General features: G+C 49.4%; 1 protein-coding gene across 1 annotated transcript in view; it reads right to left on the reverse strand.

Annotated features, from left to right (window-relative positions):
• UPF3B (UPF3B regulator of nonsense mediated mRNA decay) overlaps nucleotides 1-14112 on the reverse strand; it is a 53033-nt gene that overhangs the window by 21374 nt on the left and 17547 nt on the right. The window contains exons 6-7 of the mRNA XM_029607828.1: nucleotides 12405-12448; nucleotides 11982-12170 (exon numbers count right to left, since the gene is read on the reverse strand). Coding sequence (XP_029463688.1) covers nucleotides 11982-12170; nucleotides 12405-12448 — 233 coding nt within the window. The remainder of the gene's footprint in view (nucleotides 1-11981; nucleotides 12171-12404; nucleotides 12449-14112) is intronic.

Genomic DNA, 14112 nt, shown 5'->3' on the forward strand with positions numbered 1-14112 from the left:
TACAATTCCACCCCTGTACTGTACCTCTCCCTTGAGTTTTTGCAGCCTAAGTGCATAACTGCATTTTTTTTTGCGTTAAATCGTAGCTGCCAGGCCTTAGACCATTCCTCAAGCATTGTTAGATCCTGCCTCATGTTTTCCATACCTTCCTTGCTATCATTTTTCTAATCAATTCCTGTTCTTGAAAGTTGGGGCTTTTTTTTTTTCTTAAACAGAATTACTAGCACCAGAATAATTTTGTGCTACCTTAGTCAGTGTTCTCTAAAACTGAATACTGCTTTTGTACTTCTGGTAAGAGCTCAAAAACTACAGGGTTAGTCCTCTGGATGCACAGATTTTGAGCATTTGCCATGTTCTAAGACGCTCCACCTGGCTGACCAGCCTAAGCAGCATAGTAATACTGGTACCTGTTTCAGTAATATCAATTGATAAAAGCCCAAATCGCTCCTCACTTAAAAAATAAAAAAATAGGAAAATTGGTTCTTACCTGCTAATTTTCGTTCCTGTAGTACTATGGATCAGTCCAGACAGTGGGTTGAGCCTCCTGTCCAGCAGATGGAGACAGAGAAAAACTGAAAGGGTATCTATATCAGGACAGTGCTCACCCTGCGTCCCTTCAGTATAAACTTTATCAAAGCAGAAACATGTAAAATTTAACTAGAGAAAGATCAAGCAAGTAGCAAAAAACCTGCAACCGCAAACTTGAAATTTGAAATGCAAAACAGTGTTAAGAAAACCGCTCTTACATATGTATCTATCTGGCAGATTCTTCCGGTGCCTTATAGTTCTGATATGACATAAATGTGCAGAAAAAATCTGTGAAAGAGAAAACTTCGAGTGGACGTATCAAAGGCAGAAGTAGCCCGGGCAGGACTCCGTGGTACTACAGGAACGAAAATTAGATAAGAACCAATTTTCCTTTCCCTGTACATTACCCGGATCAGTCCAGACAGTGGGATGTACAAAAGCTTCCCTAAGTAGGGTGAGACAGAGATAGTCCTGCTTGAAGCACTTGTCTGCCAAAGGAGCCAAAGACTGGCGCCTGAACATAGAGACGATAATGCCGAGCAAAGGTATGCAGAGATTTCCAGATCTCTTGCAGAGAAAATAACTGGCTCTCCGCCCACGAGGTCACCTGCGAACGCAAAGAATGGGCTTTTAAACCCTCCGGGACCGTCTGACCCCAACAGATATATGCCGAAGCAATCGCCTCCTTTAGCCATCGAGCGATAGTAGCCTTAGAAGCTTTGTCCCCTTACTTGGTCCGCTCTAAAGAACAAACAGATGATCAGAGACTCAAAACTCATTAATAACTTGTAAATATTGCAGTAGGACTCTCTTGACACATCAAGTCGCTGCAGTTTTCTGCCAGGCGTGCTGGCAATGTCTTCTGGAGAAAAAGCTGGAAGCTCCACTGACTGATTTATGTGAAAGGAGGACATCACCTTAGGTAAAAAAGAGGGAAACGTTTTAAGAGAAACCCCTGAATCAAATGCGAAGTAAGGGTTCCCTACATGACAACTCGGCACACATGTTCTCAAACCCTCTCCAAACATGAATGTAAGCAAGAGAGGTAGAAGTCTTACGTGCCCGCAGCAGCGTGGATATCACTTCCTCCTTGAACCCTTCTTCCTCAGTCGCCGCTGCTCAAAAGCCAGGCCACTAGATAAAAGGGATCCACCTGATCGAAACATTCGGGGCCTTGACACAGTAGATAAGAGAGATGACAGAGTCGAAGAGGACCGTCTGTTGCAAGGTTCATCAGGTCCGCGAACCAAGGCCTCCGAGGCCATTCTGGCGCTACAAGAATGACCAGCTCTCTGTGGAGTTCTATTCTTCAGAGTACCTTGCCGACCAGAGGCCAGGGTGGAAACACGTAAACGAGGACGTTGCGAGGCCAGGAGAGAACCAGGGAATCCACCCCCTCCAAGCAGTGCTCCCGCCTGCGACTAAAGAATCTGGGAGCTTTCGCATTCCTCAAAGTGGCCATTAGGTCTAAGTGGGGAGTTCCCCATCTGCGCAAGATCAGCTCCATCACCTCTTCGGACAACTCCCACTCTCCTGGGTCTAGGTGCTGTCGACTGAGAAAGTCGGCCTGAATATTCTCTTTCCCCGCAATGTGGGAGGCCACAAGTCATCCAGATGGTGCTCCACCCAGGAGAGCAGCTTGCTGGCTTCCAGGGCCATCAGGTGACTCCTGTTGCCTCCCTGGCGATTGAGGTAAGAGACTGTCGTGGCATTGTCTGAGAGGACTCGCACAGCTCTGCGATGAATCAAGGACAGGAAGATCTTGAGTGCCAGACGGACTGCTCAGGTCTCCAGATGATTGATGTGCCATCAAGATTGGACTAGAGACCATTGTCTCTGGGTAGACCGAGTCTGACACACCGCTCCCCAGCCGGAGAGACTGGCGTCTGGGTAACAATGACCCACTGGGGTATTTCCAGGCGCATCCTCTTCCACAGCTGAGCGAGAGAGAGCCACCACTGCAAGCTGGCGATGGTAGAGTCGGAGAGCGGTAGAAGTGTCCGGAACTCCTCCGAAACCGGCTTCCAGCAGGAGAGCAAGGCTTTTTGTAAAGGATGCATATGCGCAAAAGCCCAAGGAACCAAGTCTATAGTGGAAGCCATAGAGCCCAGGACTTGAAAGTAGTCTCAGGCCGTGGGCACAGAGAGGGATAACAGATGTTGCACTTGATCCATAAGCTTGAGCGCCCAGGCCTCTGGCAACAAAACTTTGCCCACGTGGGTGCTGAAGTGTGCTCCTAGGATTTCCAGGGACCTGAGAGGGCTTGAGGTTGCTCTTGGAGAAATTGACTATCCCCCCAAGGGAGGTGAGAGGGACAAGACCTTGTTGACAGCTATCGCACAGAGTTTCTCCGACTTTGCCCAAATGAGCCAGTTGTCCAGGTAAGGATGGACTAGGACTCCCTCTCGGTGGAGGAAGGCTGCTACAACCACCATGACCTTGGTGAAAGTGCGAGGGGCGGTGGCAAGACCGAACGGGAGCGCCTGAAACTGGAAGTGCCGACTCAGGATGTTGAAACGAAGATACTTCTGGTGTTCTTGGCAGATCGAGCTGGGTAAGTAGGCCTCCGTTAAGTCGAGAGAGGCAAGAAAGTCGCCTGAGTGAACCGCCGCAATTACCGCCCTCAGGGTCTCCATCCAGAAATGGGGGACCTTCAGGGCCTTGACGACCCACTTGAGATCCAGGATCGGCCGAAGAAGCCATCCTTTTTGGGGACGACAAAGTAGATTGAATACTGGCTGGACCCCTGCTCCACCAGGGGGACAGGGACCATGGCCCCGAGCTCTTGTAGCCTGTCTAGAGTCTGGCATACCGCCGGGCGCTTTCGACTGCCACAGGGAGATATTAAGTAGCGGTTTGGGAGATCCCGAGCAAATTCTAACGTGTAGCCTTTTTCGATGACTTCGAGGACCCACTGATCCGAGGTAATTTTGACCCATTCCTCGTAAAAGAGGGACAACATCCACCTAAATTGGGAATGGAGGAATGGGCCGGCTGCATCTCATTGTGATGACTTTGTGGCAGCGCCTTGGTGGTTACCATCTCGGAAGGGGTGTCGCCCACGAAAGGAATGAGAACACGATTGAGATCTTGTGGAAGTATTTCTTTGAAAAATCCCACATGGTTTGTTGTATCTGCGCTGACTCCTGAAACGAGAGGGAAGGAAAGAATGACTTGGACTGTTTAGGGCGGTCCTCAGGCAGTTTATGAATCTTGTTGTCGCCCAAAGATTTAATAAGCTGGTCCAGGTCCTTTCCAAAAAGCAACTTACCCTTGAAAGGTAGAATACCCAGCTACCATGGTTCTGGCCTGCACCCTGAGGAGATCATAAAGAGCATCAGCGCCATAAGCCACCGCAGCTTCGAGCCACTCCACCTGTTCCGCCTCTGCAGACGGGAGGTCCTGGGTGCTGAGTAATTGTTGAACCCACCTGAGACTTGCCTGCTGCATGAGACCGCTACAGACTGTCGCCCGGACCCCTAAAGCCAGGACTTCAAAAATCCTCTTAAGATAGAGTTCCAACTTACGGTCCTGAAGATCTTTTAATGCAGTTGCCCCCACAACCAGGATGGTGGTCCGTTTAGTGACAGTGGACACCGATGCGTCAACTTTAGGGATCTTGAGCATCTCGAGGCATTTGTCTGGTAGAGGATAGAGCTTGTCCATCGCCCTACCCACCTGGAGACTGGATTCAGAGGACTCCCACTCCCGAAGCAGTAGCTGCATTAGCATGGGATGGAATGCAAAAGTACGTGGAGGAGCCCTAAGCCCCACCAGGACCGGGTCCACTGTCTGAGAAGTGGAGGCACTCGTGGACTCCTCAGGAGGGACCTCCATACCCAGCTCATGCAGAACAAAAGGAATGAGCGGGTCAAGTTCTTCCAGGTGGAATAATCGCAAAACCCGCGGGTCGTCCCCCTCGACGGGAGGATTTGGGAGCAGCAAGTCGGCATCCTGATCTGGGTCTGGCAGCGGAGAGGGCTGAGGCAGGTTAGGGGGATCTGGTATGCCTGGTATAATCCTGACCCTGACGGACTCCTGTGAATCCGGGGCTTGAGGAGCCTGCCCAGCGGACACCCGAGGGAGGATCGTCCTGCTCTTCCAGACTGGCTAGAAAAGATTTGTGCAGCAAGAGAACAAACTCCGGGAAAAATGGTGAGGGGTTAGGGACTGGCCCCGGAGAGTCCAAGGGGCTGAGATCCGGCGGTGAATTGCAAAAATCAGGCTCCCTTCCCCCCTCCGGCCCTGAATCTGCTGCAAGCCCTGAAGATAAAATGGCTGCCGTTCCCGCAGTTTTTTGTGAGGGGGCCAGCCTGGGAGCACGTTTGGTGGTCCGACCACGGACCACTGACTTCGCTACCATGGCTGAGGAACCCTCCCCGCCAGGCAAACAAAGGGAACACAGTCCATCGTGGGAGAGCCGTGAAGCAGGCTCCCCACAGGCTAGGCAGGCAGCTGAGCACAGCATGAACAAACAAGCTGCCGCGGAGAAAAAAAATGAAATCAGCTGAGCCGGGCTGAGTGTGCGAGTGGGAGCAGGCGAATCAGCCCTGCTATGCTCCTCTTCCCACTGCACTTCAAATCAATCGCGGGTGCCTGCAAAAGTGCTTTTTAAAAATATTTTCTTCTTAATTTCAACAGAGCAGAGGTATGGAGTCAGCTCTGCAGTGGGACCCAAGGCATGAGTCTTCTCCGGGGTCACCCAAGCACAAGGGGGGGGGGTGACTGGACCACCAGTAGTACCCCAGCTAGGCAGAAGGCATTGGGAATAAGGGCTCCTAGGCTGAACAATCAAGGGGAAAATCCCCCTTAGGACCCTGTAAGAGCTGTGAGACAGAACTGTCTCACTTAAGGACAAAACCTGGTTTCCTTTTTTTTTTTTTTTTTTTTAAATTGTAAATTATGTAACCAATACTTGCTTGATCCTAAAGAAAAAAGAACCCAAAAGGTAGGAAGAAATTCCCACAGAGAGAGAAAAAAAAACATCTACAGAGGGGGATCCGCAGGTTCAACTGCCTTCATCTGCTGGAGACAGAGAAATACTGAAGGGATGCAGGGTGAGCACTGTCCTGATATAGGTTACCCTTTCAGTTTTTCTCTGTCTCCATCTGCTGGACAGGAGGCTCAACCCACTGTCTGGACTGATCCAGGTACATACAGGGAACTAGATTATAAAAGAAAATTATTCCTTACCTGCAAATTTTCGTTCCTGTAGTACCACGGATCAGTTCAGACAGTGGGATATGTACCCCTTCCAGCAGATGGAGTCAAAGAAAACTTCAAAGGATGCTCCCTTATAAGCTAGTGCACCCTCTGTTACCCTTCAGTATTAAGAATTATCAAAGCCTGAAGAGACAAGATGGATGGATCATGGTATAAACTCTTTCAACTTGAACAAATGTACATTGTGTACCAAACTTTGAGAGTCAACTAAACTTGCAAAAGGAACCATGAAACAGCCACTGAACATGTGGTATACGGAAAACAATTTGAGCAGAGAGGCAATCCCAATCCCATAAATCTTTAGGGTGGGTGTCTGGACTGATCCATGGTACTATAGGAACGAAAATTAGCAGGTAAGGAATAATTTTCTTTTCCTTGTACGTACCTGGATCAGTCCAGACAGTGGGATGTACCAAAGCTTCCCTATGTAGGGTGGGCCCTGGATAGCCATGCTCAAATGACCCGATTGCCAAAGGAGCAGACGACCGGTGGCTGTAGATTCAAACGATAGTGTCGAGCAAAGGTATGTAAAGACTTTAGTGGCTGCTCGGCATATCTCTTAAGGCGAGACAGATTGACTCTCCGCCCAGGAAGCCGCTTGAGCTCAGAGGGAATAGGCCTTGATGCCCACCGGAGGCTGTCGACCGGCACTAATATATGCTGAGGAGATAGCTTCTTTCAGCCAGCGAGCAATGGTGGGTTTCGAAGCCTTGGTCCCTTTCTTTGGACCACTCCAAAGGATAAAAAGATGATCCGACAAGCGAAAGTCATTAGTAGCCTCCAGATAGTGAATGAGGATGTACTTAACATCAAGCTTTCGTAGCTCCTGGGAATCGTCAGCTGAGAAAGACGGGAGTTCCACCGTCTGATTCATATGAAACGCGGAAACAACCTTGGGTAGGAAAGAGGGCACCGTGCGCAAGGAAACTCCTGAATCCATGAAAAGGAGATAGGGTTCTCTGCACGATAGCGCCTGAAGCTCCGAAATCCTGCGAGCAAAACAAATAGCTACCAAGACGACTGTCTTGAGCGTAAGATCCTTGAGGGAAGAGGATTGTAGTGATTCGAAAGGTGGCCCGCCTAGAATATGAAGAACTAAGTTGAGGCTCCATGAGGGACACAGAGCGTCACCCTGTCACTCCCTTGAGAAATCGGATGATGCCCGGGTGAGAGGGAAGGGGGGGGGGGGGGGGGGGGGGGGGGGGGAGTCCCTCCCAGTACTGGATCAGGGAACAGAGGGCAGCCACCTGCACCCTTCTCCAGGCCCTGCTGCAGGAACGACAGTATCTGAGCCACTGAGGCGCTCCACGGCGAGACAGGTATGGAGCCACACCAGGTCTCAAAGACCTTCCAAACTCGAACATAGGATAGGGATGTAGAGGTCTTCCTAGCCTTAAGGAGGGTCGAAATCACGGCCTCCGGGTATCCTCACCTTCTCAGCCAGCGTCTCTCAAAACGTCCCTTAGTGGAAGCGATCTGCTTGGTCAAAAAATACCGGACCCTGGCGCAGTAAGCATGGTAGATGGCCCAGGCAAAGAGGGCCGTCCACTGTGAGGTTAACCAAGTCCATGAACCATGGCCGACGTGGCCATTCTGGCGCCACCAGCATTACTGAATCGTGGTGATTCTCTATTCTTCGGATTACCTTTCCCACCAGGGGCCATGGCAGAAACACAGAGGAGAATGTGCTGCGGCCAGGGAAGGACTAAGGCATCCACTCCCTCTGCGCCATGCTCTCTTCTGCGACTGAAGAATCGCGGAGCTTTGGCATTCCGTAGAGTGGCCATCAGGTCCAAGTGAGGAGACCCCCACCAACTGAATAGAAGTGCCACTGCTTCCTCAGAAAGTTCCTACTCCCCGGGATCTATGCATGGACGACTCAAGAAGTAGGCTTTAACGTTGTCTGCTCCAGTGATGTGAGATGCCGCTAGGCGGGAAAGGTGGGCCTCCACCCAGGCCAGCAACTTGTCTATCTCCCGAGAAACGTGATGACTCTTTGTTTCCCCTTGATGATTGACGTACGCTACTGTAGTTGCGATGTCGGATAGTATCCGAACCGCCCGACACTGGACTAGGGGAAGGAAATGCTTCAACGCCAGGCGTACCATTCTGGTCTCCAAGTGATTGATCGGCCAGGATGCTTGTAACTCCGTCCACGTTCTCTGTGCCGATGTCGTCTGATAAACCGTTCCCCAGCCGGAGAGACTGGCGTCCGTGATGACAATCACCCACTGAGGGACTTCCAAGGATACTCCCTTTAAAAAATGATCCAGGTTGAGCCATCAGGCCAGACTGTCCTTGGTCCTCTCTGGCAATGGGAGGATGGCCTAAAACTCCCGAGAAACCAGTTTCCAGCGGGAGAGTAAGGCTCTCTGTAGAGGACGCATATGCGCAAAGGCCCAAGGTACCAGATCGATAGTGGAAACCATAGTGCCCAGAACCTGAAGATAATCCTAAGCTGTGGGACGAGGGAGAGAGAGAGATGAATCGCTGTACCTGGGAGATGAGAGCCTGGGCACAGCAGTACCTTGCCCACAGCGGTATCGAAGCGTGCTCCTGGGAAGTCCAGGGACTGAGATGGAGTAAAGCTGATCTTGGAGAAATTGACCACCCATCCGAGGGACTAAAGGAGATGCAACACCCTGTCTATCGCTCGCTGACACTGGACCAGGGACTTTGCCAGTCGTCCAAATAGGGGTGGACAAGGATTCCCTCCCTTCTGAGGGCTGCCGCCACTACTACCATTACTTTGGTGAAGGTACAAGGAGCCGTCACCAGCCCAAAGGGCAGGGCTTTAAATTGAAAATGATGTCCCAGGATCTTGAAGCGAAGGAAGCGCTGATGCTCCTTGAGGATGGGAATGTGCAGATAAGCCTCTGTCAGATCCAAGGAGGCCAGAAACTCTCCGCTGTGTACCGCTGCTATCACTGAGCGCAAGGTCTCCATCCTGAAGTGTGGGACCCTGAGGGTTTTGTTGACTGTCTTGAGATCCAAGATCGGGCGGAAGGAGCCCTCCTTCTTGGGGACTACAAAGTAGACTGAATAATAGCCGGCTCCCACTTCCGTCGGGGGAACCAGGAGAATTGGTCCGAGGGCCAGGAGCCTGTCGAGTGTCTGGCGTACTATGAGTTGTTTCTGTAGCGGTCCGCAGGGAGAGAAGAGGAACCTGTCTCTTAGAGGACGAGCAAATTCTAAAGCGTAGCCGTGGTTTAGAATATCCAGAATCCACTGATCCGAGGCAATCTTGACCCACTCCTCGTGGAAGAGGGAGAGCTGCCCCCCTATCCTGGGGACCGAGGAGTGGGCCGGCACAGCCTCATTGTGAAGATTTGGGAGCTGCCCCCTGGGGAAGACTATCCCGGGCCGGTCTTCGTCCATGAAAGGAATGAGACCAGGCCTGGGAGCGCGAAGAGGGCGGACGAGAGGTAGCTGGTCTTAGTTGACGACGTCGTCTTTGGCTCCTGAAACAGCTTCTAGTGGAAATGAAGGTCCTAGCAGCCCGCAGACGATCCTCTGGTAGCTTGTGAACCTTATTCTCGCTGAGGGACTTGATAATCTGGTCCAGATCATCTCCAAAGAGTAATTTCCCTTTGAAGGGTAAGGATCCCAATTGTGTCTTGGAGGAGGAATCTGCCGACCAGTTGCGGAGCCAAAGGAGGCATCTGGCCAAGACCACCGAAACCATAGACCTGGCCAGAACTCTGAGAAGGTCATATAGACCATCTACCCCATATGCTATCATGGCCTCCAGGCGGTCAGCCTTCTGCGCTTCTGCAAGAGACAGCTCTTGTGTACTGAGAAGCTGTTGGACCCATCGGAGTCCTTCCCCTTGCGTGAGGGAACTACAGATCACCGCTCTGATGCCCAGAGCCGACATCTCGAACACTCTCTTGAGATACACTTCGAGCTTTCTATCCTGCATATCTTGTAGGGCAGCACCTCCCGACACCGGAATGGTAGTTCGTTTCGTCACTGCAGATACCGCCGCGTCCACTTTGGGTACATTGAGGAGCTCCAGAAAATCGTCAGGGAGGGGGTATAGCTTATTCATAGCTCTACCCACCGTGAGGGAGGCTTCAGGGGAATCCCATTCCCTGGACAATAATTGCAGTAGCGTAGGATGAGAAGGAAAAGACCTCGACGGTGGACGTAGAACTGCGAGCACAGGGTCCCCCTTCCTAGCTGGTGGAGAAGGCCCTGGAGGGTCTTGTTGATCCTCAATATCCAATTCCTACACGACATATGGGATGAGAGGGTCCAACTCATCCCTCTGGAAGAGACGCGGTACTCTGGGATCATCCCCTTCCATCTGAGCCATCAGAGAGGGTTCATCCAGATCCAGGTCCGGAAGGGGGCCTTGAGGCAGAGGAGCCGAGCCCCCCGGAGGATGATGGACCACACAGACCCTGGAAGGACCTTTGTGAATCCCAGGTCCTGAGGCCCCCACTCCCTCAGGACTCCTGAAGGGCCCGGGGGATCAGCCATCCTGCACACCTTAGGAGGAGGAGGTCCTGCTGCTGCCTCAATCTGGCTAGGTAGGCATTGTGCATTAACAGCACAAAATCTGCCGAAAATGGGGGTGGATCAGAAGAAGGCACCGAGGGGGGGGGGGGGTTTGACAGGTGCCAGGATCGGCGGCAGCACTGAAAAACCGGCGTCCAAATCGTCCCCTGGCTGCTCCGGAGCAATCGGCTCAGAATCAAAGATGGCCGCCATTCCTGCGCTGGGCAGGATTGGGGCCGGCCTCCGTGCATCACGATGCGCCATTGCGTGCGAACCTGCTCATCCTGCCGGCCGCGAGGAACCCTCCCCACCAGTGAGGCATCTTGCGCAGATCCCCTTGCAGGAGAGCCGGGAACCGGGCTCTCCGCAAGCACAGCACCTCGAGGACCGCGGCATGGAAATGTGGGCTGAGCCGCCGCCGAATCGCTGGTGAGTGGCTGCGAGGAGCAGAGAAAACCTCTTCTGCAGCACTACTCCTTCTCCCCGACCTGCAATGAATTATTATTTAAACCACACAGAGGAATCTCGCGTCTCTGTGGAGGCTGCCCAGAGGCAAACGACTTCTTGGGGCAGTGGGTCGGCTCGGAGGAAAAGGGGGAGAGCGTGGACCACCAACTTGCACCCCGGAGCTTACAAATCTAACCTGCAAAGTAAGAAAAGTACAAACACTTACCCACACAAAGCAAATACAGCAATGGGGACTGAAAACAGCTCTTCCTGCAAGTTGGATTGCTTGACCCTAACCAAGCGTCTGAGCTTTCCTTGTCTTTTTTTTTTTTTTTTTTACTATCCTCTGTTAACCTTGATCCATCTTGATAGGAAGGAAGCTAAGAAATAGAGCACTAAAATTTAGCTTTCCAAAGTGTTAGTGGGGAACTAGAGTTCAGCCACTCTCACCTGCTGGAGTCAGAAGAATACTGAAGGGTAACAGAGGGTGCGCACTAGCTTATAAGGGAGCACTCTTTGAAGTTTTCTCTGATTCCATCTGCTGGAAGGGGGACATAACCTACTGTCTGGACTGATCCGGGTACATACAGGGAAATTAAATTTTGTTCCTTGCCTAGCAATTGCCTGATGCTCAGTGTAGGCATCTGTTTCAAGCAGTCCTATTGGGCACTGTACACCTTCATACATAGGGGGAAAGCACCCGTGGCCTAATTAACTACCCCGCCTGCTCCCCCCACCCCCCAGCGTTCCTCTGGCTCAGAGCAAGGCAAGGACTATGACATCTATTGGGGCCCACTTCCATAAATTCCTATAACTTGCCAGCAGATGTCACTGTAGAGCAAGTCAGGCACTATCCCTCTCTTCTTGGGGACTATGGTCACTGTGGAGGCTGCGTCCCCAGTTCCAGCCACTCCCAGGATCAGGAGCTTGAGCATCAAACATGGCTAGCATCCCTGCTTCTCTTCAAACAGGTATGTGTCTTAACTATCTGTCTTGATTAGATTGCATGTTCTACAGGGCATATATGCAGTATATGCAGTGCTACAGAAATTAATTATATTTATTTTAAATATTTATTACCCACCCTTCTTAAGTTCAGAGCAGGCATAAGAAAACACACATAATAAAGTTACATAAGAATCAATCAACAATGATAAAAATCAAAACAAAATCACAGACACTGACAGCACTGATAGACCAAACTATTCTAGTAGCAGAAATGCATGAACACATTTAGACACTTTACCGAATGACCTCCCAGAAATGGAAATGCTGCTGACCTTAATCTTGGGTTCATCCTTCAGCTTGTCTCTCTCTGTTTCTGGGCCTCTCTCTACTTTTTTCAGCTTCTCTGCTTCTTTCCTTTTCCTTCTTTCTTCGTCCTTCCATTTCCTCCTCTCCTCTTCCCGCTGTCGTTTTCTTTCCAGTTCTCTTCTCCTCCTCTCTTCTCTCTTTTCCTCTCTTATTCTCTTAAAATATTAAACACAAAAAAAAAAAATAAATAAAATGCCCATTGTCATGGACATGCAAATAGAGAGCTTAGAAAAATTATTTCATGCAGGCTTGTGGCAAAGCGGTGACTATATGCCATGCCACAAATGGAGCTCAACATACACACCATTTGACACAGATAAGCTATGCAAGAATACATTAGAACTAATGCAAATCTGAAAGTCATTACACCATAGGATTAGAAATCTTACCTGTCTGTTCTTCAAGAAGTTCAAAAGAGGAGTTGTCTTTTTAGCTACAAAACAGCAAAATAAATTAGATCAGTCACTGGCTATCTTAACATCATCTTTATGCCCAGGCAAGCATTCAGGAAAGAGGAGTACTGTGGGGTAAAAAAAAAAAAAAGCTAAGCACACAATTTGCAAGACAGGTACTGTATCTTCTCTGCTCCTGCTCTAGTTTAAAAATGATCCTGTATGGATTTATCCTGATTTGGCTAGAACGACGCAAGAGAGGAGAAAGAAATTTCTTGCATTGAAAACAGAAGTGGAAGCTTTAGGGGCTAGATACTTACTTAAATTTCCCTGTAAATGTGAGATTAAGTACTCTAACCATAAATATGGTTTTTTTTTTAAGCGTCCCAACTCCAGATGTTCTCGTATTCTCATCCCCTAGAGACTACAGTACTTGGATAGGAGAATTAGAATGTAACCAGATATTGCCTAAGAACATAAGAAAATGCCATACTGGGTCAGACCAAGGGTCCATCAAGCCCAGCATCCTGCTTCCAACAGTGGCCAATCCAGGCCACAAGAACCTGGCAAGTACCCAAAAACTAAGTCTATTCCATGTTACCATTGCTAATGGCAGTGGCTATTCTCTAGGTGAACTTAATAGCAGGTAATGGACTTCTCCTCCAAGAACTTATCCAATCCTTTTTTAAACACAGCTATACTAACTGCACTAACCGCATCCTCTGGCAACAAATTCCAGAGTTTAATTGTGCGTTGAGTAAAAAATAACTCTCTCAGATTAGTTTTAAATGTGCCCCATGCTAACTTCATGGAGTGCCCCCTAGTCTTTCTACTATCCGAAAGAGTAAATAACCGATTCACATCTACCCGTTCTAGACCTCTCATGATTTTAAACACCTCTATCATATCCCCCCTCAGTCGTCTCTTCTCCAAGCTGAAAAGTCCTAACCTCTTTAGTCTTTCCTCATAGGGGAGTTGTTCCATTCCCTTTATCATTTTGGTAGCCCTTCTCTGTACCTTCTCCATCGCAATTATATCTTTTTTGAGATGCGGCGACCAGAATTATACACAGTATTCAAGGTGCTGTCTCACCATGGAGCAATACAGAAGCATTATGATATTTTCCGTTTTATTCACTATTCCCTTTCTAATAATTCCCAACATTCTGTTTGCTTTTTTGACTGCCGCAGCACACTGAACTGACGATTTGTATTAATGATAATAATGGGATACTAGGGATCCTCTATTCCTTTTTTCCGCTTTATTTTGTATTAACTCTCCCTAAATTTCCTGAGGTAACAGATATTGAGATTAGTTATATTTAAAAAAATTCATTGAGGAGGTGGAGGAGAGAGAAAGCGCCGAAGTAGAGGACTCCTCTCAGTATACCAACTTGCCTTATTCCGGGTAAGGAATCCCCTGCCCGTAGAAGGACTTCCGCATGTGGCTGACGCCATCACGCCCAGCACGAAGAGGGGAATAAAACCTGACTCCTTCCGGCGCGTACGGCTTTGTGAAAATATTGCTGGAATTAATTCTTGAAAATCGCAAAAGTAAGTACTTTAAATATAATTTCGAATATCTCTCCGAAGCCTCCATTTACTCATAAAGGCATTAAAATAAGAGACTTGAGGAAAGAGGTTTAGAAGTTAATCTGCTTGAGATCATAAATTTTTTTCCTGAGAATATGCCTCATTCCAAGCGG

This window comes from Rhinatrema bivittatum, chromosome 6 (genome assembly GCF_901001135.1).
Source record: "Rhinatrema bivittatum chromosome 6, aRhiBiv1.1, whole genome shotgun sequence".
Classification (NCBI taxonomy): domain Eukaryota; kingdom Metazoa; phylum Chordata; class Amphibia; order Gymnophiona; family Rhinatrematidae; genus Rhinatrema; species Rhinatrema bivittatum.